Genomic DNA, 27,095 nt, shown 5'->3' on the forward strand with positions numbered 1-27,095 from the left:
GATGGATGTTTAAAATAACTGAAGCCCATGTGAAATTCACCATGAGCTTTACGCGTCACAGTCAGTAAACTTGACAGAAGTTTGAATTGCTTGTTCAGTAGGTCTCTTAGCTGGTTGAGAAACTGGCCCTGAGTTTCATGTTGATGGTCCTTGGATCCTTTTAGGTGAATGGCATATTAAGGAGAGAGAGGCTCAGATTGGCATTTCCATGTGTCAGTCATTTTTTTTGGCCTTGCTGGACACCACTATACCCAATCTGAAGCAGATTCCTCAGGCAGAGCCTCTCATGTTCTCAGCTTGAGAATGACCGTTGCTAGCATAATGAAGAATGTGTTCCAGCCCAGAGTGACCACAAAGCCTCGCCAAACCATCATATGGGACAGACCCCAACCTGAATGCAAAATTGGAGAATCAGTACTCAGTAACAGGATAAGTAACCAGATCTGACAACAGATAACACTAAACTTTATGTAGATAGTCTAGCTCTGCAAATAGTCAGAAGTAAAATTGAAATGACAATAACTACTCTGCTGTATGTCATGGTTTCATCCATTTTTAATCATGACTCATCCCAGAGCAGTTATTTTACTATCATTCATATTCATAATATTTTGAATTAGCTGAACATTTTCATATTTTCAGTTATTTAAATATTTATTTAAATATTTAGTAATTTTGTTACATGCGTCTGGCATGTTTATTGTTTTTAAATATTTATATTTCGCTTTATTTTTGTGACTTTTTATTTCAGTAAGTTGTTTACGTTTTGTAAGTTACATTTATATCTAATATTTATAATTTATTTAATTTGAGCTTTATATTAATTCAACATTTTTTTAATAGTTTCTGTTTTCGTTAACAATAACACCATTGTTCCTGAGCGATGTTGATGTGATGTCATAATCATAAATCATTATCATAAAAGGGCTAGGTAGATTAATGAAGGGGAAAACCATGTTTGTGTACAGTCTGCAGATTTTCAGTCACATGACCAGTCTCAGCTCTGATCTACCCTGTGCAATCAACTTCAATACGTTCAAACTTAAACTTCAACTGTGTGGCGTCCTTGTCTATCCAAGCGTTTCCCAACTGTGAGCAATGCTGATAGGTAAACAGCAGGGAAGCTGTGTGTTTAATTTAGGAATGGAGGCAGATGCTCCTCCTGCTCCGTGAATAATTGAGATAGAAGAGTATCAGGTGTCCTGGAGTCTACTGTAACTCAAGATGTTTGTATCAGAGGGAAAATGTTAGGTGAGTGGGACTTCATAGAAGATTGTTGCGTGTGTGTGTCGGATGAAAACAGCACAGAAGAGACGTTAGTCATCTGAGGTGTGCGGGTAGGAGTGACTTTGAGGTTTGTGATAAGATACTAGAGATAAGATACTACAGACACTCCGTTTCAATTAATTGTGGTAGGTGAGAAGACTACATTTATTATCATTATTTTTTTATTTTTTTTTAACAAATAATAGGTATATTAATAAATATAATAATTATAGATATATTTATATTAGATTTTATTATAAATTAATAAATTATCAAATAAAACATTACAATATTTGAAAATAAACATATTTAGATTTATATTATAATACATTTATGTATATATATATAATATTTATATTATAAAAATATATTATATTTATATACGAAAATAAAAAATATATATACTAAAAATATATATATTTTATTAAACTAAAATCATGTAAAGTAAATAATACTTAATAAGAAATATTTTTAAGTCTACATGGCATTATTTAAATTTAATTTTAATATTTACAATATTATTGTATTTTTTAAATGCTATAGTATCGAAACTGGCATTGAGGATCTCAGTGGTCCTTGTGTGTACCACAGAAATGTTGTTATTGGTGCTATATTTTATATCATACCTCTGTACATGATGCAGCGCAGGGCTTCAGATGCGTAGGTCTGGGGCAGGACTAGACTCAAATAGCGCAGAGGATACGGGATACACTCAACCGGCCAGATAACACCTACAGTAGGTAGATAGAGGAACAGAGAAAAGACTAATTGAATTAATGTAAAACTTTAATCCGTAGCATCTTATATGTTACCTTACCATGTCTGTGTAGCATCAGCAAACCATAAATGACAAATTAGCCTTAATGTGAGGTTAATGTGCGTTAATGTGAGGTTAGAGTGGTAGAGAGGGTAAGTAGGGTAAAGTAGTAAAGATCTCACTAAAGAGAATTCCCTTCCTTTTCTTTACAATAATCATCTTTTTTTCCTTTCCATTTATATCTCATCCATCAATCATCATTCACTCTGTTGATTCCGCTCCACTATCAATCCACAATTTTATTCACTGTGGAATCACATCCATTAATTCACTGGACACACCCAGATAGTATGGCCCTCAAATAGCCCTTATTATATTTTCTGGACTGCACCATTTTAGGGTGGAGGGAGAAATGACAGACAGTCTTAAAATAGAGGGCTGCATCAGTACTGGTGTGTGAGGCTTAAAGGTAATTTAAATATAAATATTACCAAGCAAAATAAGTCACAGGGTAACCTTATGCCATCAAATAAATGTTTTAACATCTGTGAGATCAGACTGTACCGCTAATGATGAGGTTTGGGTAGAAGATTCCAAGAGCCGCTTGATTGGCCGACTGCTCGTCATCGATAGCAGAGGAGATGACCAGCCCGAAGGAGATTCCCGTCACTCCCTGCAGCACAATCAGTGAGATCACCAAAGCCAGAGATCCTTCATTAGGAATCTGCAATAGATAGACATAAGAAAGATGGTGATAATAATGATGAGATGTATTCCTGTATTCCAATGCACAGTATATATATATATATATATATATATATATATATATATATATATATATATATATATATATATATATATATATATATATATGTATGTATGTATGTATATATATATATATATATATATATATATATATATATATATATATATATATATATATATATACACACACACACACACACACACACACACATATATATATTGTGGAAAAAATATTTTACACATTTATTTTAGCCAGTAGTACTGTATGTAATGACTGGTAGGTAAGTTTCCCGGCCCGCTATACTTCCTGTGAAGTGATATTTCGATTCCAATGCCCTTTGGAACGTACCCCTGATCTAAGGAGTCAAATATACCATTTTAACATTATGTTGCAAAAACAATACATATGTGTAATATTTAACAATAGGTTGTTTTTAAAGAGTGTTTCAATATGATAGTGATCTGAACATACTGGCATGTTACAATCCCAGAAATCTTAAGCAAGTGTGAAGAGTATCTTGTGTGAAGCTCTTAGCTCTTATTGGCTGATTTCACGGCACATGCTAGTCAGTGCAACGTCCTCGCTGCTACAGTTACACATCAGAAATAGAATCTCTAATCTACAGCTGGGTCTGTTACCAAAGCAATCCCTTTGTTGCTGTGGTGGTCAAGCACAAATCACTAGATGCGTAGCATAATAGCATAAATATATTTATATGACTCAGTCCCAGAGCTGTTTCTAAAACTTACAGAGCACAGGACAATTCACAGATCCCAAATCCCCCTGACAACAGCCCTGCTCAGTCCTGATACGTTTGTGAACATCAACATGAGCAGATAGAAGTCTCCAAAGCCAATATAGTCAAAACATCTGGAAGGTTCTAGAATTTTAATGCATTTAAGGAATTAGCCATGTCAGTAAGTTCACTCTCAGGGGCGTTTCCTCTTAAGAGGCAAAGGATGCAGTGCTGCTGCCTCCTCAAAAAAATGTATGAGAAATTAATCCATATTACACAAATGTGACATTAGAAAAACAAGTAGTTTATACACTTTTTTAAAGTAACACTGTCCAACAGCGCCACCCGCAGGTAAAGTTACAGCGGGAGTCTGTGTCTCTCGTGTCTCTCTTGAGTTTGAACAGACCCCCTAAAGCGTGTGCTAGGTTTGGTGGGGGGTAATCGAGAATGAATGGAGGAAATTCACGAGAGAAGAGGTAATGCCTCCATCGCGGTAAGATTGGTTATGATTGGATATGATTGGTTCATGCGAGAAATCCTGCCTCTTTTTTAATGCATCTTCCGCGTACGTGAATTAGTCTGAATAAACAAAATGTTGCCGTTAATGGGTAGACTAAATAAAAAGTTAGTAAACAACTCACCCACTTAGATATCACTGCTTTATGTCATGTCAAAATCAAACTTGAAATGGCCTGAAAACATGATGATAGTGAGCAATCTGCTTGGTGAAATTAAAGGTACATCGTTGTGTCTGTGACCAGTGTTTACTGAGCTTGATGACTGATGATCTGAAAATAAGTTGACTATTAAAAAGAACAGCTGGACATTAGTTCACAAATAATATATATTGTTTAAATGATTACTACCTTTAGTAATTATTTTGCAATAAATGTAACATTTTTTACATCACTAACTTGAGATATATACATGGTTTTAATAAATAGAACATTAATAGCACTCCTCATTTCATTTTAACACCACTGCATGCCACTGATATACACATAATCTACCATTCAAAAGTTTGGGCTCAGAAAGATTTTTTTGTGTGTGTAATTAATACTTCATAAAAATTGGATGCAATAAATTGATCAAAAGTGACAGTATCACTTTTATAGTATTTTGTACAAACACATCTATATCAAAATTCTGTTCTTTTGAACTTTCTATTCATTAAAGAATCCTGAAAGGAAATGTATTCAACACCATTTTCAACACAGATAATAATAAGAAATGTTTTTGAGCACCAAATCAGCATATTAGCCTGATCTCTGAAGGATCATGTGACACTGAAGACTGGAGTAATGATGCTGAAAATTCAGCTCTGCCATCATAGGAATATATTACATAAAAAAAAAAAAATCATATAGAATACTTTTTTAAATTGCAGTATTTCACAATATTACTGTTTTTACTGTATTTATGACCAAATAAATACAGCCTTTTCGAAGAGACTTCTTCCAGAAACATTTTTTTTTTTTTTTTTTAAATCTTACTGACCCCAAATTATTAAACGTTAGTGTATATTTTTAATTATTTAGTTGTTTGATAAAAGGGGGGAGCTAATTCTGGTAAAATAATCTTTTTCAAAACTCAAGATGAGAGGATATGATTGGCTCTTTGAATTTGGATGAGGTTTTAGTTTGCTTTAGTCTTATGTAAAGACTTCACAGTGGACTATAAGCCAACAGTCTATCTGGTGTTATGTCTCCCAAGTGTTGACTAGAAGGACGACAAAGGCTGAGGGTGGCATATGCGACAGGAATGTTAATATGTATGTGTTAGGATTAACTATAATTACCATTTGACTTTTAAACAGAAATAAACAGCACACACACGTCTAATTTATGCTGTATGATCACACACATAGATCTTGAATCTTGAAGACATACATATATTAATGAGAGATAAACACGTAGCTGGCAAACACACATATATACACACTCACTTTGAAGACCAGCAGAATGAAGAGCAGCAGAAGGATTATCTGAACACTGATGACAAATAGCTGTGAGAAGAGGTGTGCCAGCATGGTCTCCAGAGAACTTACACCTTTAGAGAAATAACCACACAGAAACATAAATACACAACATACATCCATGAAACACAAACTACATAAAATGTTCACCATGTGTGTTTAAAACTGCCTTTGCTGCTCATACTTTTATTTGCTGTGGGTGATCAGCTCCCCCTATTGGTAAATATCTGAAACTGCTCATTCATAAACTCGATGAAAAGTAGGGGCTGAATTCAATCAAAATGAATTGTCCCCATGGCAAACAAAAACACACCAAAGATTCTCATTCTGGAGGTTAGTTTAAAGTACTAGTGGAGGAGACAACAGACTACATCTTAATTTAAATACATGAGGCATAGTGCTTATTCGCCTGGATTGCGGGTGGTTAGTAAATAAGGTTTTTATGCTGAAATACTCAAAACAAGTGTCACAATTGTTTAGTGAATTCATCCCTAAGATGTTAAATGATGGCCATCTGGTGGATGTGAGCTGTCTCACCTGCCACCCAGCACCTGTCCAGCAGCCCCTCCTTTCTCTCTAACACAAAGGACAGAGCGGTCAACCCCACTGCCAGGTAAAATGTGATGCTGAAAAGAGAAAATAAAGTAGAGAAAGGTGACATTGTAAAGAGGTCTATCGGGTTGCAGTAGTATTATCGGACACTGTTGTAATATTTATGAGGGGCTGTAAGTGTGTTTGTGTGTGTGTGTGTGTGTGTGTGTGTGTGTGTGTGTGTGTGTGTGTGTGTATGTATGTATGTATGTATGTATGTATGTATGTGCACCTCAAAACGGCTCCTGGAGTCACAAACGTTGTGAAATCGGTGTTCTCACTGCCATATATAGGTTTTTCAAACTATAACACCACATGAAACAAAAATAAGAAAGGCATTTTAAGAAAGAAGAAAATTCCAAAGACCAAAGAGATAAAAGAAAGGATAGAGTGATCAAAAGAGCACATATAGAGGAAAAAAGAGAAAGACAGGATGGAGAGACATGTAAGATATTACAAGTTTTATACAAAAGATATTACAAAAATTCTTAAATATTAAAAAAAGATTAAGAACATCGCTCTGTACTCACGTTTATAGGGAAGGCCACCATGTAAGATAAACTCCCCAGCTTTGTCTCAATAAAAGCCTTTTGAAAGAACAAGGAAAAGAGATTAAAGTGTTTGAATGATGGGGAAAAAAGCTTAAATGTACTTTTTTTTTTTTTTTTTTTACCTCGAAGGCCTCATGGAGTTTTTTCTGTAGCATTAGGGCAATCTGTCGATCTGAAACGTAAAAACAAATAGCTTAATTTTCTTGCTCAACTCAAACTATGCTAATCATGTAATTTAACATAAATCAAACTATAAACATGCCAATTAAAAACATTCCCAATGATGGTCTTTTGAATCCAACTTGCATGCAAAATTCAGTACAAATGAGTTCAACTAACATGTATTTAAAGGCGTAAAGGACACCCTCGTGTGGCAGAAATATGAGGTCACGTGAGTTCAAAAGAAAATAATATTCATTGGACTAAAAATAAATAAAACTCACTAGTCAGATCCAGCCAAACATGCACGGATCCTCCTTCAATCACATCTTTGGAGACTCGGGGCTGCCACATCCTGCACACACACGCAAAAATAATAAGAAAAGCTTCAAACATATCATTTTACAAATTTGTAACAAGGGCAAAGTTTGTGTGTGACATTTAAATGGCTCCAGTAGGGACAGAGATGTACAAACAATATCAGAGACACAGATGGACAGACTGAAACAGAAATACAGGACGGACCTGCTTTTCTCCCCTTAAAAACACTGTTATTCACTCCTGCAGCCTCTCCCAACACTATTCTCATTAGTCTCTCTGGAACAGTCATTGTCACCTGACACGACACCTTGTTTACATGAAAGCTTGCGTTTTTTAGGCTGTGACTCAGAGAGGCCTGATGTTTCATGTCAGGGATGGGTCTAAATTTGCATTTAAGAACATGTAACACCTTAAGAAGATGCAGATTAATTTGAAGTCCTCTAATAAAGAAAAGTGAAGAGTAACACTAGTGTTTATTGATTAAAGTAAAAGTTATTAGTTCCTCAGCGAGGTGATAGCGCTGATATTTCTAAAAGCATACACAAAGGTACTGGATTGATTAAGTCTAGGGGTAGTGTTAACAAATGCTACAGTGTAACATTTTTTATGTTTAATTTGTAAATTGGCTATTTGCAATGAATTGGTCAAGAGTCAAATTTTCTGAATAGGTTTTTTTTTATATTATACAGTGCTATGCATAAGTTTAGACACCCATACTAAAGTTGACTAAAAAGAGGAATAAAAAATCATCTTTTGGAAACTGAACTTAATGCCTTAATTTAAAAAATTAGGAAAAATCCAACCTTTAAGGACACCAATTTTCTTTGTGAATGAATAATGCATCGTAAATAAATAAATGTTCTTCCTTAAAATACAGGGTGCATAAGTTTGGACACCCCTATGTTAAATTCCCATAGAGGCAGGCAGATGTTTATTTTTAAAGGCCAGTTACTTCATGGATCCAGGATACTATTCCCTTGGCCTTTGGAATTAAAATAGCCCCACATCATCACATAGCCATCACCATACCTAGAGATTGGCATGGTTTTATTTCAGTTAGCCTAATAGCTAGTTTGATTTGCATTGAGAGATGATCTTATGGAAAGTACCCCATGCCAATCTCTAGGTATGGTGAAGGCTATGTGATGATGTGGGGCTATTTTAATTCCAAAGGCCAAGGGAACTTTATCAGGATGCATAGTATCCTAAAAAATAAATAAAATAAAAAACTTAAAAATAAAAATCTGCCTGCCTCTATGGGAATTTAACATAGGGGTGTACACACTTATGCACCCTGTATTTTAAGGAAGAACATTTATTTATTTACGATACATTATTCATTCAAAAAGAAAATTGGTGTCCTTAAAGGTTGGATTTTTCCTAATTTTTTAAATTAAGGCATTAAGTTCAGTTTCCAAAAGATGATTTTTTATTCCTCTTTTTAGTCAACTTTAGCATGGGTGTCTAAACTTATGCATAGCACTGTAAATATATAAGATCAAATGACAGCTTACAAAAGTTAGCTAAGATCATATTTCTGTAGGAGGAGTTTGTTGCTTAGCTAGTATCTTGCCCAACACTTTTTGTTTTTCATTTAGCACTTGCTAAAAACCAAGACATATTGCATATTGACTTGGAGAACATGCACCTTTCTGAATTTTACCACAAAAACAAAACACGTTCTTTCAGGTTTAGCATTGCAAACTTCTGAAACACTGGTGCTCACCTTTTGGTTAAATAGCTGGTGAAGTTCTCCCCAAACTCTATGACACCCCAGTATTCCCCATTACGGACACCAGCAAAAGCTTCAGAATGAGACAATTTCACCTGCAGAAAGGAGACAAGAAACCTGCAACACTGAAAATAAATGAACAGTTCTTCTCATGACTATTTATAAACTGAAATTGAGAAAAGAGGAAGTGAGAGAGTAAGAGTCTGTATAAATTCCATTCTATTTAAATGTCCTGAATTTGTGGAGAGAAAAAAAAACTGATGTATTGTGTTAAATGTAGTCCTATACAATCTTGAAATTATACGTCTTTCTGTGTAGATTTTGACCTTGAAAACAAATGTCTGCGTACCTGGTGGATACTCGTGTTGTCAAGAAAGGACAGCAATGTGGTACTGTAGGCACTGGGACTAGTTTCATTATTGACCACAGCCACGTCAATGCCTGTGGGGTCTCCACCAATACACAGGCACATCAGACAGATCTGAATTACCGGCAACAGGAACTGGAAACAGAGGGACCTGAGCGCAAACCAGATGAACATACACAAATTACTGAATTGAGTTGAAATGTTTTGATTATCAATGTCATTTTGATTATTAGGATATTATTACCCTGGCATTCTTCTCATTCGAACCAACGTCTTGATCATCAGCGCTGCAATGTTGCGCCATTTTGGTATGATGTGTCTGGCTCGCACTTTCCAGTCAGCTGCAAAGACACAAGAACTTTTCAACTGCAAGCATCAGTTTCAATGGTGATCAATGCTATTCTAAATATGTAACCAGTGACATTTTTGTCAATCTTGTATAAAAGTGGCTTTCTGTTTCAGTTTTAGTTTAGCTTTTGCATGCAGTATTTTAGAGCAAGTGAACTTCTACCTCTTTGTTGTACCTTTATATTTAGGTATGTCTTCTGGTGTGCTCTTTCTCAGTATGGGCTCTCTGCTCTCATCTCTCAAACTGTCTGGAGACGGGCTGTTGTCCAGCAGACGGCCCTGCGGAGTGTCCATCTGATCGAATTCCTCACAAAGTTGCAAGAACGCACTCTCTAAAGTCTAATACACACACACAGATGCATTTCATACGTTTGAATCATACCGAAACATAGTGCATGTACATGTATGTGAGGTATGTGTGTGTGTACTCACTGCTGCATTGTGTTGCTTCATAACAGCGTCTGGTGGACCTTCAGCTAACAATCGACCATTCCTCATCAAACCCACCTACAGAGAGAGAAACAGAGAGATTTTAATAGTTCCTCTTTCATAGCTTAGAAGACTGTTTCTTTCAAGTACAAACTTTGTCTCAGATGATTTACTTACAAATTTCCTCAAGGAGGACAAGTGAGACAATTGCTGACAAAGCAGGAGTACAGATATAAATTAATGTGGACAGCATAGCTCAGATGATTTGTTCTTATAAGAATTTGATGAGAAATATTTGAGTTCATAATGAGATCTCCAACTTGGCAAGCCTGATCACAGTTCTCTTTTGAAACGCCAAAGGAGACACATGTGAGATGTGCTAAAGCAAAAGTAAGACTAGAAGAAACAATTGAGATCTTGCTAAACAGAGAAAGGGGCGGGTCATGTTGTTATGTAAGGAATAGTTCTCATATTTAGGAATTTACATCACTGTTCTGGGTAGGTGTTACTTTAGGACAAGTGAATATGTGAGTGTACTGTAAATAAGTTATGATTGTGTCTTTGGTGTCTATGTGTGTCATTTGTTAAGGCGAGACACTGCAGGTGAATAGGGTAACATTTTAAAATAATAGATATCACTATGAAACTTCCTCAGTTGATTACTTACACAAGTATATAAAAAAATTATTACAAGTTTTTTAAATTTGTATGTTTAATTATGCAAATGATGCATTATCTCATTAAATATGCACGGTTTTGCATATATTTTCGATAGATAGATCTGAACATATGATAAAGCCAGGTGCAAAATTCTTTTTTCATTTTGTTTACTCACATTTTGTTTATGCTTTCATTACCTAGGAAATCAAAATATACTGTCTATAGCCTTAAAAATAAAAAAATCGATCTTCGCCATATTTCTTTATTAAAATGTCACATAAATCAGGCCAGGAATGATTTATTAACAAATCCCTCTGAAAATATCTTCAGAATACTGCTAAGTGTATAACTAGAAAGTTTGGTGTACATGGGTGCTACATAGACTAAGATGTTTGTACTGGAGAATGACAAAAAACTCATTTTGAGAAAAAGATTTAAACAGCTCTAAATGAGATTTCGTCATTAGCCTTAAATCCCCCTTTGGACATTCACGATTGGTTACTGATAAAAAGGAAATGCCCATATTTGGGTTACATGGCATTGTGCAGGAGACTTTTTAGTCTCATTGTGTAAAGACTCGCTTTACAACGATACCGGTCATGACAGTCTTCAGTGAACAGACGGAACTTGGCATGTCGCGTTGGAATGCTATCTTCTTGGTAAATTCGGGAGAAACTTACTGCCGCAAGTAAACAAAATGTAATCAAATAAACATCTTAATGTATATTTTCAACGTTTTCTTTATAGCTGCTTGAAAGAACACATACTGAAGGAGTAAACTAGCCCAAAATCTCAAAACTGACCACTGCATGAAAAACCAATGTTTTTGCCTGCCGTGTCTCACCTTTATGTGACTAATAAACAGGATGTAGCAACTGTCTGGCTGACGCTACACAGCCAGTATGGCATGACCTCAAGACAAACTGGTGAAACAACAAATTGAATGGAAATAAAATTAAACAATAGTCAGGTGGCTTAAATCTTTGCAGAATCTTCTCCTAGAATGTGTTGTCTGATGTCTACCAGCGCCTTTTTTGATGATATACATAGTAATGTCCCTAATTATTGCAAGAAATAGGCTTATTAGTGGTCTCAAAACCAGCATTATGAAACAGTCTAGTCAAAATGCTAAGCAGAATTTAGTGCAAATAAATATTTGCTAATTTCAAACATAAAAGCTCACCTGAACATTTTTACCAAAAGCTAGTTTTAAGGTTATGTAATAAGCCACAGTATAAAGTACATTTGGCAAATAAGCCACGACTATAATAAGGGATTACAGAAAGAAATCTGTATGAGTAATACTGACTGTAATACAGTACTACACACAATTAAATCATGCACTTCTGTTCAATATCCTTCCATTTAAACTGAAATGTTTTAGGCCTTAGTGAAATTGGTTTGTTAATACTAATAATTTAAATTATATCACAGCATCATGTAGAGTGAGGTCTGAGAAGGTCAGTATTAAGAGTTGGAGTGAATACTGATACAGGTTTGTAGTAGGTCAGTTCAGGATGGTCTCTTACCGTATTGGCTTGTCTGGCCTCCTCAATGTAATGCGTTGTAATAATGACGGACACCTGTCCTCCTCTTACAATGTCTACCAGGTGCTGCCATATCCTGCAAAAGTGGAAAGTTTGTTGCATGAGTGCAGTGCTTTTTTTTAAACGGGACTTCTGTCTTTATGAGATTTACATGTTTGCATTTGGCAGATGCTTTTATCCAAAGCAATCATTCATGCATATACTTTTTATCAGTACGCACATTCTATGAGAATCAAACCTATGAATCCACAAAGCTAACACAGGTGAGATTTGAACCCAAATTCCTTTAAGAGCATTATGTCAAGAACATTTGTATATGGTAAAATATGCCATGATTTAAACTACAGTTCAAAGGTTTGAGGTTGGTATGTAAAAAAAAAAAACCCAGCAATGCCACATTAGTCAAAAGTTACATCCATAATTTTACAAAAGATTTTGATTTAAATAAATGCTGTTATTTGAAAGAAATGCATCATATTTTCCAAAAAACATTAAGCAGTATGACGGTTTTCAACACTGATAATAATAATAAATGTTTCTAGATTAGCATATTAGAATTATTTCTGAAGGATCATGTGACACTGAAGACTGGAGTAATGATGCTGAAAATTTAGCTTTGCCATCACAGGATTAAATAGCATTTTAAGAAAATATTAAACCAGAAAACTTTTATTTCAAATTGTAATAATGTTTTACAATATTATTGTTTTTACTGTATTTTTTTTTCAGCCTTGGTGAGCATTAATAGACTTCTTTCAAAAAAATCCTACAGAACCATAAACTTTTAAACTTATTTTCTTTAGCTACCACAAAGATAAAAATATAAAAATGTTTGGGTTTATTTTGCAATAATAAATTGTAAAACAAAAATGCTGGTGTGCATGTTACGCATGGGCTCCTGCCTAGAAAAGGTGTTATGACAATGTTATGTTGTATTGACGTATACTGGCTGCCTGGGGGCGGGGGGGATTGGGTTTGGGGATTGTTCTATTGTTATTTCAAAATCGAAAGAAGTTACATGTAATGTTCCATGTTTTACAATATGTTGCTTTATTCCTTCAATAAAAAAAATAAATAAAAATTACCAACCCCAAACTTTTGAACGGTAGAGCATTTGTAGTAAATTAAGGCTCTTAGCGCAGTACAAAATACATAGGTTAGTATCTTACAAAGCAAAGCTCCCCAAAATGGTTGCAGGCTTAGACAGGCTTGGCCCATAGTCAATTGTGTAAGAGGATTTCAGCAGGGTTCAACAGGGTTCCCACCGAAGTATATGTGATCTCAGCATAAAATTTAACCAATTTATCTTCAAAACTAAATACAAAAATATAGAAAATCTAAGAAAATATGTTATATTTGATGTCAGCTTTTCTAATCAATAAAACATTCTAATTAATAAAGCCACTGATATCACATTCAGGGGGCTGCGGTTGAATATATTAAATCTATGTTCTACACAGTAATTGCGGCATCATATAAACCATGCAAGAATGTGACACAGTGACCCTCTTTTTACCCATACAGACTCCTTCCTTTGTGGCTACTGCTCCTTCCACATGTTCTTTACTTCCTTTTGTTCATGAATTACTCAAACTCAAGAATAAATGGGGATTGTCTGAGAACTTACAGCATAAAGCTCCTTTTCTTGAAAAGTTTATAATGAGTTATAATGGTTTGGAATCTTGAACCTATACATAGCAGGATAATCCTAGGCATGCCACATACTCAGGATGCGTTTGCATGGAGATCAAACAAAATTATGCAAAAGAGTCAACTGAGATTTGTTTGCCAAGCATTGTGAAAGGTCTTCATACTACAAATGCACTGAGCACAAGCCTTTAAAATGTTTCTTGAATAATTATAATATAAAAAAAAATGAACGACTGAAGAAATTAAGGTGTAAACTTTAGGGTGTGAAGGTTTTATTCTGCAGTGGAACAACAGATACTGGGAAAGCCTTTAATCTAATAGGAATGCCAAGAGGAATGGCACAGGTATACATGCAAGCTAAAATGTTGCGTAGAAATGTCTGAGAGAGAGAGAGAGAGAGAGAGAGAGAGAGAGAGAGAGAGAGAGAGAGAGAGAGAGAGAGAGAGAGAGAGAGAGAGAGAGAGAGAGTAGAAGGAAGGAGTGGCACAGTATAACAACCTCAGAGTCATGTTTTTAGAGTGCAGTACAAGGTTCATCCACAACACAAACACACATGTAAGAGACAGACTAGTAGTGCCGGTAGTTCAACGAGTGCATTGGAGAGTTAGTGAAGGGGATGGGAAGAAGCTGTGGAAGATAAAGATGGATGAATACTGGGATAGAGGTATGTAATGCATACTTGGCCCGCAGAACAGGGTCCACTCCCACAGTGGGCTCATCCAGGATCAGAAGTTGTGGGTTCTGAAGCAAAGCAGCTCCAAGAGAAACACGGCGGCGCTGGCCTCCACTGAACAAAGTGAATAAAAAATATATGTAAGTGATCAGTTATGAATTGTCATCAAAAAACTAAAATAAATGTTGTTAAAAACAACATTGCAGACACCTGTACTTGTTTACAATGAAATTTATTTTTCTACAAGCTGTAATTTATAGTAAACATTAAAAGAAATGAAAAGAAATTGCATTAGTGAAAAAAAATACATAAAATAATTTGTATTAAAAAAATTAAAATAAAATAAGTAGTACAAAAAAGAACAGGTTGCAATAACAAAAAATATAAAATATAAAGTCATAAAGTGTTCTGTTCTCATGAATTGATTGACGCGCCCTCATTTTCCTTGGAGCTTATTTAATATCACTGGCCCACTGGATGGCCCTCAGCCATTACATATTTAAAACAGTAATATCTGTGATGGATTTTTTAATAGATAAATAGTAAACTGTATATTAAACTAACCATGTTTCTAACATCTAACCTTATTTCTCTTTTTAGGCTTAACATACTAACACTTTGAAACACAATGTACTAAAACGTTCTGTTCTTTGTTTTTGAATGTTGCCATACCCCTTTTACTTTGGTTGTGTGTGTGTAAAAATAACAAATATGGGAAATGAAACTAGACAGATGTCTAAACTTGAAACCTTGTGGTTACCTAGTAACAAGAGGGCTTGTCTATGAAGAACCAATCAAATTTAGAAAATTTGGAAATTCAGAAATTAAGTAATGTTTAATTTCATTTTTGCCATTCTCCTATTCTATAAAAACTGTTGTATTTGTGTTTGCTGGTGGGATTCTCAATGGAATTTGTCTGAGATCCTCTGGCCTTGCTTCTTCTTGGGAGATTCTTTGGAGAACTGCTCTGAGATCCCCTGGCCGTGATTAAGCGTTTAAAAGCATTTATTTGGAAGCTAGTTAGGGGAACAAGTTAGTTAGGTGACTCGGCCGACGTCGACTATAGACGCGCTAGAACATAAATATTGAACGGGGACGTCGAATGTAGACGAGACCCAGATAGATTAAACGTCGACTGCAGACGTAAGGGGACATCGATTGTAGACAAGACCCAGGTAGCCTACGTAGTTAGCAGTGGCGGCTGCTGGTCTTTCAAAGAGGGGAAGCTCATTTTTGGCCTACATCATAAAAATTGTCCATTTATTTATACGTAAATTCTACGTTCCTTCTCAAGATAATGCTCTGTGACCCTGTCGTACCAACTAGGCGTCTTTTCCAGTGACTTGACCAGTGTCCTCTCAATGGCCAGCAGAGTTAAATATAATTGTATAAATGTAATAATATAATAAAGGTATAAATAATAATATAATAAAGAATAATAATAATACTACTAATAATATAATAAAGAATAATAATAATACTACTAATAATATATATTTTTTATGATTTTAATAATGATTTTGTAATTATTACTAATAATAATATAAAAAATATATATAATAAGTCATAATATAATAAAGATATAAATGTATAATTGTGTGAAATGTATTATGAAAATTGGCTAGCAATTTCGACAAGCAAATACCAAGAAATAGGTTGCAGCAGTTTGTCTTTCGACTACCGTATACTTGAAAAAATCCGCGATGGGACTGAGCTCGAATAGCTTCAGCATTAGCGACTTTTTATTGTATGAAATCACTGTCAATCAAAAGGAGATGGAGCCTTTCGACAGACCCTCCAATCATCACGCAGAAGCCCGGAGTCCAGGCCAGCCCACTCCTCCATTCACCCCAGAGACGCTGAGCGTCCGTGGCTGGGACATAATCGCAGCATTTATCCAATGACCATCGAGTTTCAAAGCAGTGAAAAAAACTGTTCAAAGCAGCCCCATTGAAGTCAATGGACGCTGGGCTTCAACAGGGAAATGCTGGGGTGGTGGTGGTGCAATGGATAAGACACATGCCTTTGGTGTGAGAGACCCGGGTTCGAATCCACTGTGAGACACCAATGTGTCCCTGAGCAAGACACTTAACCCCTAGTTGCTCCAGAGGCGTGCGACCTCTGACATATATAGCAATTGTAAGTCGCTTTGGATAAAAGCGTCAGCTAAATGAATAAATGTAAATGTAAATGCACTGTGACGCCACGTGAATGTATGAGAAGGAAATCGAGTCAGCCGACCTGCTATATGTAACTGATTCTGAACGAACTCGTCTTTGAGATGAACGTTTTCTAACGCATTTTTAGTCAATAAAATGTTAACACAATAGTACATATTTGACCATTAATTTTTTGACATTATAGGGGAAGCCGAGCTTCCTTAGCCGAGCAGTCTTAAAGAAATCCCCACTGGTAGTTAGGTTTAGGGAAAACTCAACCACATATCCTATACTAATCCTAAACTAATCTTGACTAAACTATATATCATTTGAAAGCTTACAATCTCTAGTTTTCATATTCGGTGACTGATTTTCAAAAATAAATTACAGAGGAGCCGTAATTTATCAATTTGCAACAAGAATATTTTCATACTCCTAAGGCGTGTTCAGACCTTTATTTTGAAATAGCGATGAACATGAAAAATCATGAAAGACTGGTAGAAACCTCAGTTTGTTTTCATGCCAAGAGTTCAAAAGATAACATCCATCCAATTTTTATTTTATTTTTGAAAAAAAGGTCTAAAAATGTTTTAAATATAAAGAAAAAAAGGTAACACTTTATTTTACAGTGTCCATGATACATATGTTACATGTACTTACCATAGTAATAACAGTAAATTATGCATAATTACATGCAACTAACCCTCAACCAAATCCTAATAATCCTACCCCAACCCTACAGTAAGTACATTATAATAGTTAATTAATATTACTCATTACTTAAATATATAATTACACTGTAACAATGACACCTTAAAATGAAGTGTAACCAAAAAAAACAATAGAGTCACCATTTGTGATACAGCGGCAAGCTATAACGCATACGTGTTCTTTTTATGTGTTTATTAGAGGTTGAATTCATTTCAAAATCTGCCAAAGTTCCCATACTACTTCTTAATAGGATGTCTACTTCATAAATTGTATGAAAATTATGGAAATATATGGTTCAGATCACTCAAGACACCTAAGGGGTTAACTAAAACCGATAGAGTAGTGGACTCTGAAAGGTGTTCAGTCCAAATGCAAAAGAAAGTTTTATAAACAATATTTGGCACATGAAATGCTTCTTATTGCTAACACATTGAGCAGCCAACTATTACACTAAAATGCTATAAATTAACATTAATTAATTAGTTAAATAAATTAAACGATATCACAAGGCATCACAAGAAACTGACTTTGACAAACTAGTGTGATCTCTGAGAACTTCAGTTCCATTGTCTTGCTTTTCAGATGAACCCAGCATAGAGCCAGCTCATTGCTATGAAAACAAAACCAGACAGATCTCATCCAGAGGACAACATCGAACTAAACGTTTAATGCTGCACATCTCTCTGCCTTAGACGACAATCTCCTCTGTGTAGATAGGAACTTTCTTTTTAAAATAATGTTAATAATGATAAACCTTATTTCCTCCAAACAGTGGACACACAACAGTCACAAATAGCACAGAGGAATTAACTCATCTTTCACTTCATCTGCCAACATCTGTGTCAGATATCTTTAAATGTCAACAAACACGCATTAAACAAGTGTACTGTATTTCATGATCACCATCTTTTAGATTCATTCAGCTGTAATTGTCCACATAATACCAACTGTAGTCACATGACCATTTGACCCTTATGAGAACACTATTTTCCCAAATGTTTTGAATGCATGATGTAATTTGGCAAGCTCTGATGAGAACGTTGCTGTCAGGAGAGTCAACAAAGAAAACTGGGTCACACATGATGCATCGTTTTTTTATCCTCCTCGCTCTCTCAGAATTCTGTCATTGTTTACTCAGCCTCATTATGTTTCAAACCCATTAATTCCAAACCCAAAAATATCATTTATTTATTGTAACACTTCAGAATAATACAAAAAATAAAAATTTTAAAAACCCTGCAACAATCATTGAATAGCACAAATCATTCTACCTGAGATTTCTCACAAGGCTGTCTTTCTGCGGCAGGTCTAAGAAATCGATGAGGAAATTGATCCTGGCTTCTGTGTCTTTAGATGAAAGGCCATGAATTCGACCGTAAAACCATAGTGTGTTGTTGATAGTGAACTCATTGTACAGAGCTATGTCCTGAAGGCAGACAGAATGAAAAAACAGAAAGAGAAAAATACGAGACTCAAGAGGACTCACTTGTTAGAATAATCATACACTAGGTTTTGCGGGTACACCAGTCTCTCCTCATCTCTCACCTGTGGCATGTATCCAACCATCCTTCCTGGCACTTCATGTCCTGGGAAAGCTGGTGGTTTCCCCAGCACTGAGATATGACCACGAGAGATCTTTAGAGTTCCCACAATGCATTTCAACAGCGTAGTCTTCCCACAGCCACTTGGCCCCAGCAGCCCATAACTAAAGACGGGGGGGGGGGGGGGGGGGGGGGACAAGTCATCCAAAGAACAAGTCATTCCACCACAGAACATTAAGTATGATAAGTAATTCCAATCCTTTAGGCGCCACTGAGTAGGTCAACATATATAATAGCGGGGGGTCAGTAAGATTTTAAAGTAAAAACATATACAATTTTACATACAAATAAATGTTTTTTGAACTTTCTATTCAATAAAGAATCCTGCAAAAAATATATTACAGTTACCATAAAAATACCATGCAGTACAGCAACATTGATAATTGATTAAAAATGTTTCCTGAGCACCAAATCAGCATATAAGAATGATTATTAGAGGATCATGTGAAACAGAGACTGATGCTGAAAATTCCGCTTTGCCATCGATAAATTACATTTTAAAATACATTTATTTCAAATGTAATAACTAAGTATTGTAATAATAATTACTGTAATAAATTACTATATTTAAATTTCACAATATGACTGTTTTACTACATTTTTGTCCAAATAAATGCAGGCTTTACTTTCGAAAACAAACAAAAAAATATTACAGGCTCCAGACATTTGACATCTGAAATAAAGTTAGAAACAAGCAACAAAATACAGACTCATATGCTCAAAAGACACATGGGTGATACAGATGTCTGTGAGGAGATATAGGAATAGGAAGTGAGAAATGTTAAAATAAGACACAAAAATCAAGCAGAGAACAGCAAAAAATCTACTATCTTTTCAGTACACTCCACCATCAAAACAAGACTAGAGCTATAATTAAAATAATTACAACTTTTCTTTCTCTAAAAACTCATTCAAACTACTGTCTGGCAGGCAGTGATTTTTCACAATGTTTTGAATGGAATTTCGGGAAGATGCAGTTTTACAAACATAATTTGATCCACTTCTGCGATCAGTAACTTTTGATATATAGAGCAAAACAAAAGAACAAAGACAAAAGAAAGTTAAAGCTGCCACTGCAGTAGCATCGCAGCATCACATTCACAGATTAAAGGCCAGGTTTTAGATTCTTCAACCCCCCAGTAAGGAGTATTTTAGAGTTTTGTTGTGGTACTATTGCAGAACGCCTAAGGGACGAGGCAGTGGAGACATATGAATGCATGTATGTGACATGTCACGTGAATATCATGTCAGCATTTGAGCATGTTTTCCTGCATAAAATGTGAACATGCAAGATTAGTGTAACTTGAAGACATTTGTAAACACATTTAGAAAGAGAACATACTGGACTCACATTTGGCCCTGAGGTACTGCCAGGTTGAGATTGTTGAGGACTTTAAGTTTCCCATATGAGCGACACACATCCCGACAGTGGATTGCAGCACTGCAACTCCCGGCCTCCAAGTCAGTCTTCATAGTACCGCTCTCCAAACTCTACATATAAAGAGAAGGAAATCAGCTCAAAATAAATATTTTGACAAACAGCTTAAAAAGAATTTAAGAAGCAAAAAGTAATCAGGAGATAATTCACATTTGCTACAAATACAGCATTGACCAAAAGTGTAAAATGATTTTTTTTTTTCTTGTCTGGTTCTCAACTGGTTTGGTCTTGGGACCCAGATTTTCCCATGACCATTAAGCCACGACCCAATTTTTAATTTTTAATTAAATTAAAAAAATAAAAACTTTTTTTCCAAAGAAAGTGTTTGTTTATTTTATTTCTCACATCTTTTTAGATAACTGATATAAATCTCAGACAGGTTTGTTAAGTATTTTTGCCAGGTCTTCTTAGGAAAATGGAAAACCTTCTTAAATTGGTTGTTCCACATTATTAAGCAAGTCACTGTCTCATGCAATATGGAGAGGAAGAAAGATCTTTCTGAAGATGAAAAGCATGAAGTTGCATTTCAGCCTAATCAAATGTCACAAAGAGAATGTTAACAGTCGGTGTAAAAATACATGAAGACTCATTTTAAATAGTTGTATTCGTTGACGAATGCTGTGCTGCAATGGATGATCTAGATCAGGGGTGTACAATCCTGCTCCTGAAGGGCCACTGTCCTGCAAAGTTAGGCTCCAACCCCAATTAAACACACCTGAACTAGCTAATCAAGGTCTTACTAGGCATAATAGAAACTTCAGGCAGGTGTGCAGTTGCAAGTTGGAGATCATTTCTGCAGGACAGTGGCCCTCCAGGACCGAGTTTGGACACCCCTGGTCTTGATGGATGGATTTCTGGATGGTTGGTGAATATCCACCCTGTTCCAACAAGACTGCAACGTCAGCAAGGAGCTTGCGGGAGATGATTTGGGCTGGAATATTGAGATGAAAGGTCCCTTTAGGGTCTCTGAGGGTGTCAAAATGACTTAAGCAAGATATGTTGAGTTCATAAATGATTATTTTACACTATGTTATAAAAAGAAGGATTGTCCCTTCTGAAATGAAACGATTTCCATGCAAGACAACACTGCAATAAAACTATTTGAAAATGCATTTCTACACCCTGTAAACATTTCTCTTTGTGAGCTTTTACTCTTACTCCAGAGACACCAGCAACTTGTTACTTACCTGTTTGCTGCTAAACTGGCTTTTTTATAGCTGCCCTTTTAATACAATTAATTTGTTTGACAGAAACTTCCCTTAATAAGCCTTTATCTGAGTTCTGCTGTGCTCTAAATCACTAAGAAATCTTTTGACAGTTCGACAATCTCTATTCCGTTTTCGCAAAATAGTAGATGTTTTCATGCCTTTTGTAAGGCATTGCACCATTTCATGCTTTTAATCTTCAGAAAGATCTTTCTTCCTCCCCATATTGCATGAGAATTGTGACTTGCTTAATAATGTGGAACTCCTTTAACAAGGTTTTCCATTTACCTAAGAAGACCAGGCAAACTACTTAAACAACTGTCTGAGATTGATACCAGTTATCTAAAAAGATACGAGAAATAAAACAAACTCTTTCTTTGAAAAAATAAAATCTGAATGTTTATTGTACAAAAATCTACTGATATGCGTCACGGTTTCTTGTGTCTTAATTTTGCTTTCGTTTTCAATGACTCTTAGTTTGCTTCTCTTTGTTCCCATTCATCATTTGTTGCTATTCATTGTGTTCGTAATTAGATCACACATGCTGGCTTTTAAGTTCGATAGCATGTGTATTTAAGTCTTTTAGTTTCTTTAGTTCTTTGTTGTTTGTGCCTGCACTCTGTTACATTGCCTTCTATGGTTTGGATTATTCTACTCATGTTGGATTATTCTCTTTTGATTGGTTTAATACAGTTACTGTGCTGTTTACTACCTAATCTCATCCTTCATGGACCTGTATCCATGACAGAACACCAGACCAAAAGATAAGTGACAGACTATTTAGTATTTACTTGCCTGCCTGACTTTGCTGTGATTTATTCTCGTCACCTGAAACCTTTTCCTTGTTTACTGCAAGCGAGGTTTACCTGCATAACTACTTGTTGGAGGACTCGGTTCACAATCAAGTTCAGTTAAGTTTCTGTTTGACCCCTTTGTTTCCCTTTACAATTTTCGGATGCTGTAAAATCAGCGATTTATAAAGACTCTGTTTAAAGCAAGAACTGCTGTACCTGTATATACTTACCGCTGTGCTATCCTACATTTACATTTACATTTATTCATTTAGCTGACGCTTTTATCCAAAGCGACTTACAATTGCTATATATGTCAGAGGTCGCACGCCTCTGGAGCAACTAGGGGTTAAGTGTCTTGCTCAGGAACACATTGGTGTCTCACAGTGGATTCGAACCCAGGTCTCTCACACCAAAGGCATGTGTCTTATCCATTGCGCCACACCACCCCACTATCCTAATGTTTTGGATTCATGTGTTGTACCTGTATATACTTACCGCTATCCTAATGTTTTGGATTCATGTGTTGTGGATTTCCTCATTCTGAACTCCTTTAATTATCCTGTGAAAAGGAGAATACCTGCCTGCTTGTGCTCCTCTGTGTTTTTTCAGTTGAGTCAGTAATAAAGATCCTGCAACTAGGTTCTAACAATCTCCTGAGATTGGTGTGTTACAGATAGACCCGACCGTCAACATGAACAGGAGTTGTTTACGACGCAGTTCTGCGCTCTATATTCCAGAACGGCTGGGATATCTAATCATATTTCGAGGAGTTCTATCCATACTGCCATCTAACTCCCTGGGATGATCAACAACTGATGGATTTGTTTTTGTAGTGGTTTGGACCCACACTTCACCTTGTGGATACCTGGACATGGTGCTGGGGATGAGTGCATCTTCCTTTATCATGGGTGAAGTGTTTGAGGACAACAATCCCAGTCTGACAGCAGTACAACCTGAAAGCAGTACAATGCTCCCAATTCAGGTCTTTCCTTCCAGAATCACCAGTTTCATTATTCTCCTGTCCATCCCAAGCTCCCTTGTCTCTGCCCGTCCTGTGTCGACCATAGAGTCCGTTCTTGTCAAAGAACTGCCAGAGTCTCCAGCAAATCATGGCCAGTGCCAGAGTGCCAGAGTCTCCTACTATTCCCCAATCCAGGAAAGCAGCATCTAATAGTACGGATCCGTCATCTAAATTAGCGGACCCCCCAATTATGTCAGCACAGGCGGCAATGGAGAAGGTTTCCACACTTTTCCCTCTCCCCTCAAACATCCATACCAGCCTAGAAGTCCTCTCCCGAGTCTCTCCAGAGTCCACTCCAGTCCCTTGAACACAGTCCAGAGTCCACTCCAGTCCCTGAACACAGTCCAGAGTCCACTCCAGCCCCAGAGCTCAACCAGGAACCCTCAAGTCATGTTATTACAGGACTGCCAAGTGGTCCCAGCATCACTGCACACTCCGCGACCAACTCAAAACTGTCTTGCGATCCACTTTTTGAGAAACACTGGTCTATAGCAACGTTTTGCACTGCATGTCTTATAAACCCAAAACAAAATATGAAGCCTCATTTTTGATCCTTACATTGATTTCTCAGCAACAGCTCCGATTTTGTAACTTAGTATGCTCTTTCCCGATGGAGCAAACTGGGTCATCAACACTGTAATCTGTAATCTCTCCAGCTCCTGATTCTTTTCACAGAATCACTCACTCAATCTCTGCGAACTTAATCCCAAATTTTTAATCGCACAGAAAATACTATCAAGATCACTAATCTTTACATTAAGGCTGTCCTGAAGAAAGGTAGACTGATGACTTAGATTTGAGCACATTTTGTCAATTCTATTATTATAATAATGTTACTCAAATTCATTAAGATTTAAAAATGAATAGTGTATTTGTGGGCTTTAGTGGTGTAACTGTCTGGAGATTGTAAACAAGAAAAGTCGCATTAAAATGCTGACATGGGCATCAGTTTGGTTTGAAATGTGCTGGGGACAGAGACACATTCGGAAGTGCATTTTCAGAAGTGCTGGGTACAATGACACATTCATTTTTTTTTTCTCTTTCGCGCAGGTCATGTTTTGAAAGACAAAACATTTCAATTTTTTCTCTCATAACCACTGAAAACTGTCAAAAAAATCTAACCCAAAGTCCAATTATTATGGACCTTATCTGACATTAAGCGTTTCTGCTTCATTGAGGCTTGTAGGAAAAAGCTTAACGGTTTAATGTAGGCTACCTAAACAAGTGGTGGGTACAAAATGACTCATGACGAAATCTGGTGGGTACACGTCCCCACCGAAATCGACGCCTATGGCTAACACATCAGTGTGACAGGTCCAAAATGAAAAAAAGTTATGTAGCCTACACTTATTTTCAATAACGTTGTGTACACTCATACACTACAGGTGCAACCGCACAGTATTTTCCTACTTCAAACGTTACATTTTAGAGTCATAAAATAAAATATTTGTAAAACATAGTTTTGCTTATAAAATGTATAAAAACACAACGATTAGTTTTCCCGAGAATATGTATTTTAAAGTAGGCCTAGCCTATTTCTCTTTTATTTGTCATCGACTCATGCGTTTATAGTTCTCGTTTATAGAATCCTGCTCACAGAATGTTTAAGGTGATGATGTGAAAAGAAAACTGTCTACAAGAATCGAATGGAAATAACTTGGAAGTCAGCTGAGAATTTCGTTTCAACACAGCAATTTTGAGCAGCTGAACTGGTTTGGTATTCAATATCTTCATTGTTTTAGAGGAAGTCCCTCCCTCTGCTCTGTCACATCACCTGCCTGAAGCTTCAAGCTGCCTTGAACCTGTTTAAGTCCTTCAGAAAAACTTTTCAACAACTTCCTTTTTACATGCGACCATCAGTGATATAAAATGCAATTTCTTCGTTAAAATATGATTAAAGACAAATTACAACAGATTACAAAGCATTAGTTTTCATAAGATGACATAAGTTTCTATGCAAGTTCAAATGAGCGTCTGCACATTATGAAATAGCCTTTTAAACGGTTATAACCAATCTACAAAAACGTAGAAAGAAAAAGAGATTTTACTGTATAGCAAGCGGGCTTACAAGACTTGAAGAAAAATCACGTCGATTAAATGAACAGTCCAGCTGTCCGATCGGGAAATCCTGCCTCAGCTTTATATCATGACAGGTGCAAAGATGCACAGCGTTTGTAACCGCCGGCCACAGGCTGACAGACAGTAGTCTGTAGATTTGCCTCCTCCACAAGTTTACCGACAAGCCCCGCCCTCCTGAGCGCTGAGCAGTTTGCCTCACTAAACCAATCAGCTTCTGAGAAGCTTCACAAAAGAAGTCTGTGATTGGCCAGTTGAGAAGTCGTTCAAATAGCCATTGCAGTGGTACAGCAAAGGGCAGGAGTGTTGTAGAAATACCGGCGGAGAAATAACGCTGGTTGCATGCTGTATTTCTACAGCCTTAAGCAACAAACACCTTAAAGTAAGAAATCAATTAGTGATAATAAATTACAACTGAGGGTTTAAGGTTTATATTTACGCGGTATGTTGCTGTTTCTTAGTGATGGGGAGTCTGACTCAGTTACGCGAATCGGTTCTTTTGAACTGTTCATTTGAAAGAACTAGTTCAAAACCCGATTCAGAAATTATTTTACGTCCTTACCATAGACTGTAAAAAAAACAACAACAAAAAACGCAACGTTCTGACGCAACAACGCCATCGCGTGGCATATTTACACGCGTTAAAACGTCCCAATAATGTCATAATATATGGCAAGTAGCTGTTTATTACATTTTATGTAGACGGCTGTTTGTTTTAGTTTCATGCGTCCTAGATCAATTTGTTGCAACCATGATATAGCGCATAAAACAAGTAGGCTAATTTAGAAGTTAGAACCTAAATATAATTTGCATTTACAACAAATGCAATTTTAAAATTAATTTATACCTCTTTGCTTGAATAGTTCTTGCACGTTATGATAAACTCCGTAGCCTAACTATGTTCCTTATCTGCGTTGACGCTGCCATTTTTAAAAAAAACTTTTATTTCACTATATATACATGTATGTATATATTTAAATGGTTCAGCCGATTCAATTAGAAGAACCGACTCAAAAGAACGATTCGCTCAGGCATCTAGTTACATTCCGCTTCTGCGTTATGGGGATAAACTGCAGTAGCAGATTCAATAGCAGAGCAATCCGTCTTCTGGGCTCCAGCCACCACATTACATCTATATAAACCTTACAAACACGAATGAACGCCTGTCGAAAATCAGATTATGACTGCTCTAGCATTCACCCTCATCATCATCAGATAATCACGTACGATATCGTCTGCAAATTGACAGATGTGTCGTATGATGTGCAGGCTCTGTTAGTGTAAAATGTAAGGATACAAATCAAGAAAAACACAATAACTCACTCTTTGCTGCATCTCCGTGCTGTCGTTAAGCGCTTCCTCGGTTCCGTTACCGGACATGATCACCGGAACGGGGATCGAGATGCGGCCGGTGAGGAGCAGCTCTCGGTTCAGTGCGCGCAGATGAACGGGTTAACTCATTCTGCTCCAGATCAGATAACTGCAATCTATAAACGCTTATGGGTCGTTTGAATAGCATTCAGAATTCAAAAAGCGTTCTGATCACCTGTGCATCTTTTCTC

The 27,095-nt window shown here is 36.3% G+C and overlaps 1 protein-coding gene across 3 annotated transcripts; it reads right to left on the reverse strand.

Moving 5' to 3' along the window:
- abch1 (ATP-binding cassette, sub-family H, member 1) lies at nt 1-26,992 on the reverse strand. Of its 3 annotated transcripts, none has more exons than XM_084393297.1 (20): nt 26,857-26,992; nt 20,351-20,490; nt 18,944-19,103; nt 18,670-18,824; nt 14,535-14,642; nt 12,188-12,281; nt 10,002-10,076; nt 9,746-9,908; nt 9,466-9,562; nt 9,204-9,372; nt 8,849-8,949; nt 7,086-7,156; nt 6,765-6,814; nt 6,622-6,678; nt 6,324-6,394; nt 6,038-6,126; nt 5,471-5,574; nt 2,588-2,747; nt 1,893-1,997; nt 1-391 (listed from the first exon to the last, which is right to left on the reverse strand). In XM_084393297.1, the coding sequence occupies exons 1-20, from the start codon at nt 26,911-26,913 to the stop codon at nt 285-287; spliced, it is 2,133 nt and encodes a 710-aa protein (XP_084249423.1). In that variant the 5' UTR covers nt 26,914-26,992; the 3' UTR covers nt 1-284. The 3 variants fall into 3 exon arrangements, with proteins under 3 accessions (XP_084249423.1, XP_084249424.1, XP_084249425.1); XM_084393298.1 differs by lacking the exon at nt 26,857-26,992 and adding an exon at nt 25,526-25,656; XM_084393299.1 differs by lacking the exons at nt 1-391; nt 1,893-1,997; nt 2,588-2,747 and adding an exon at nt 4,164-4,313.
- Between the last annotated feature and the right edge of the window lie 103 nt (nt 26,993-27,095).

Source organism: Rutilus rutilus, assembly GCF_951802725.1.
Source record: "Rutilus rutilus genome assembly, chromosome: 21".
NCBI lineage: Eukaryota > Metazoa > Chordata > Actinopteri > Cypriniformes > Leuciscidae > Rutilus > Rutilus rutilus.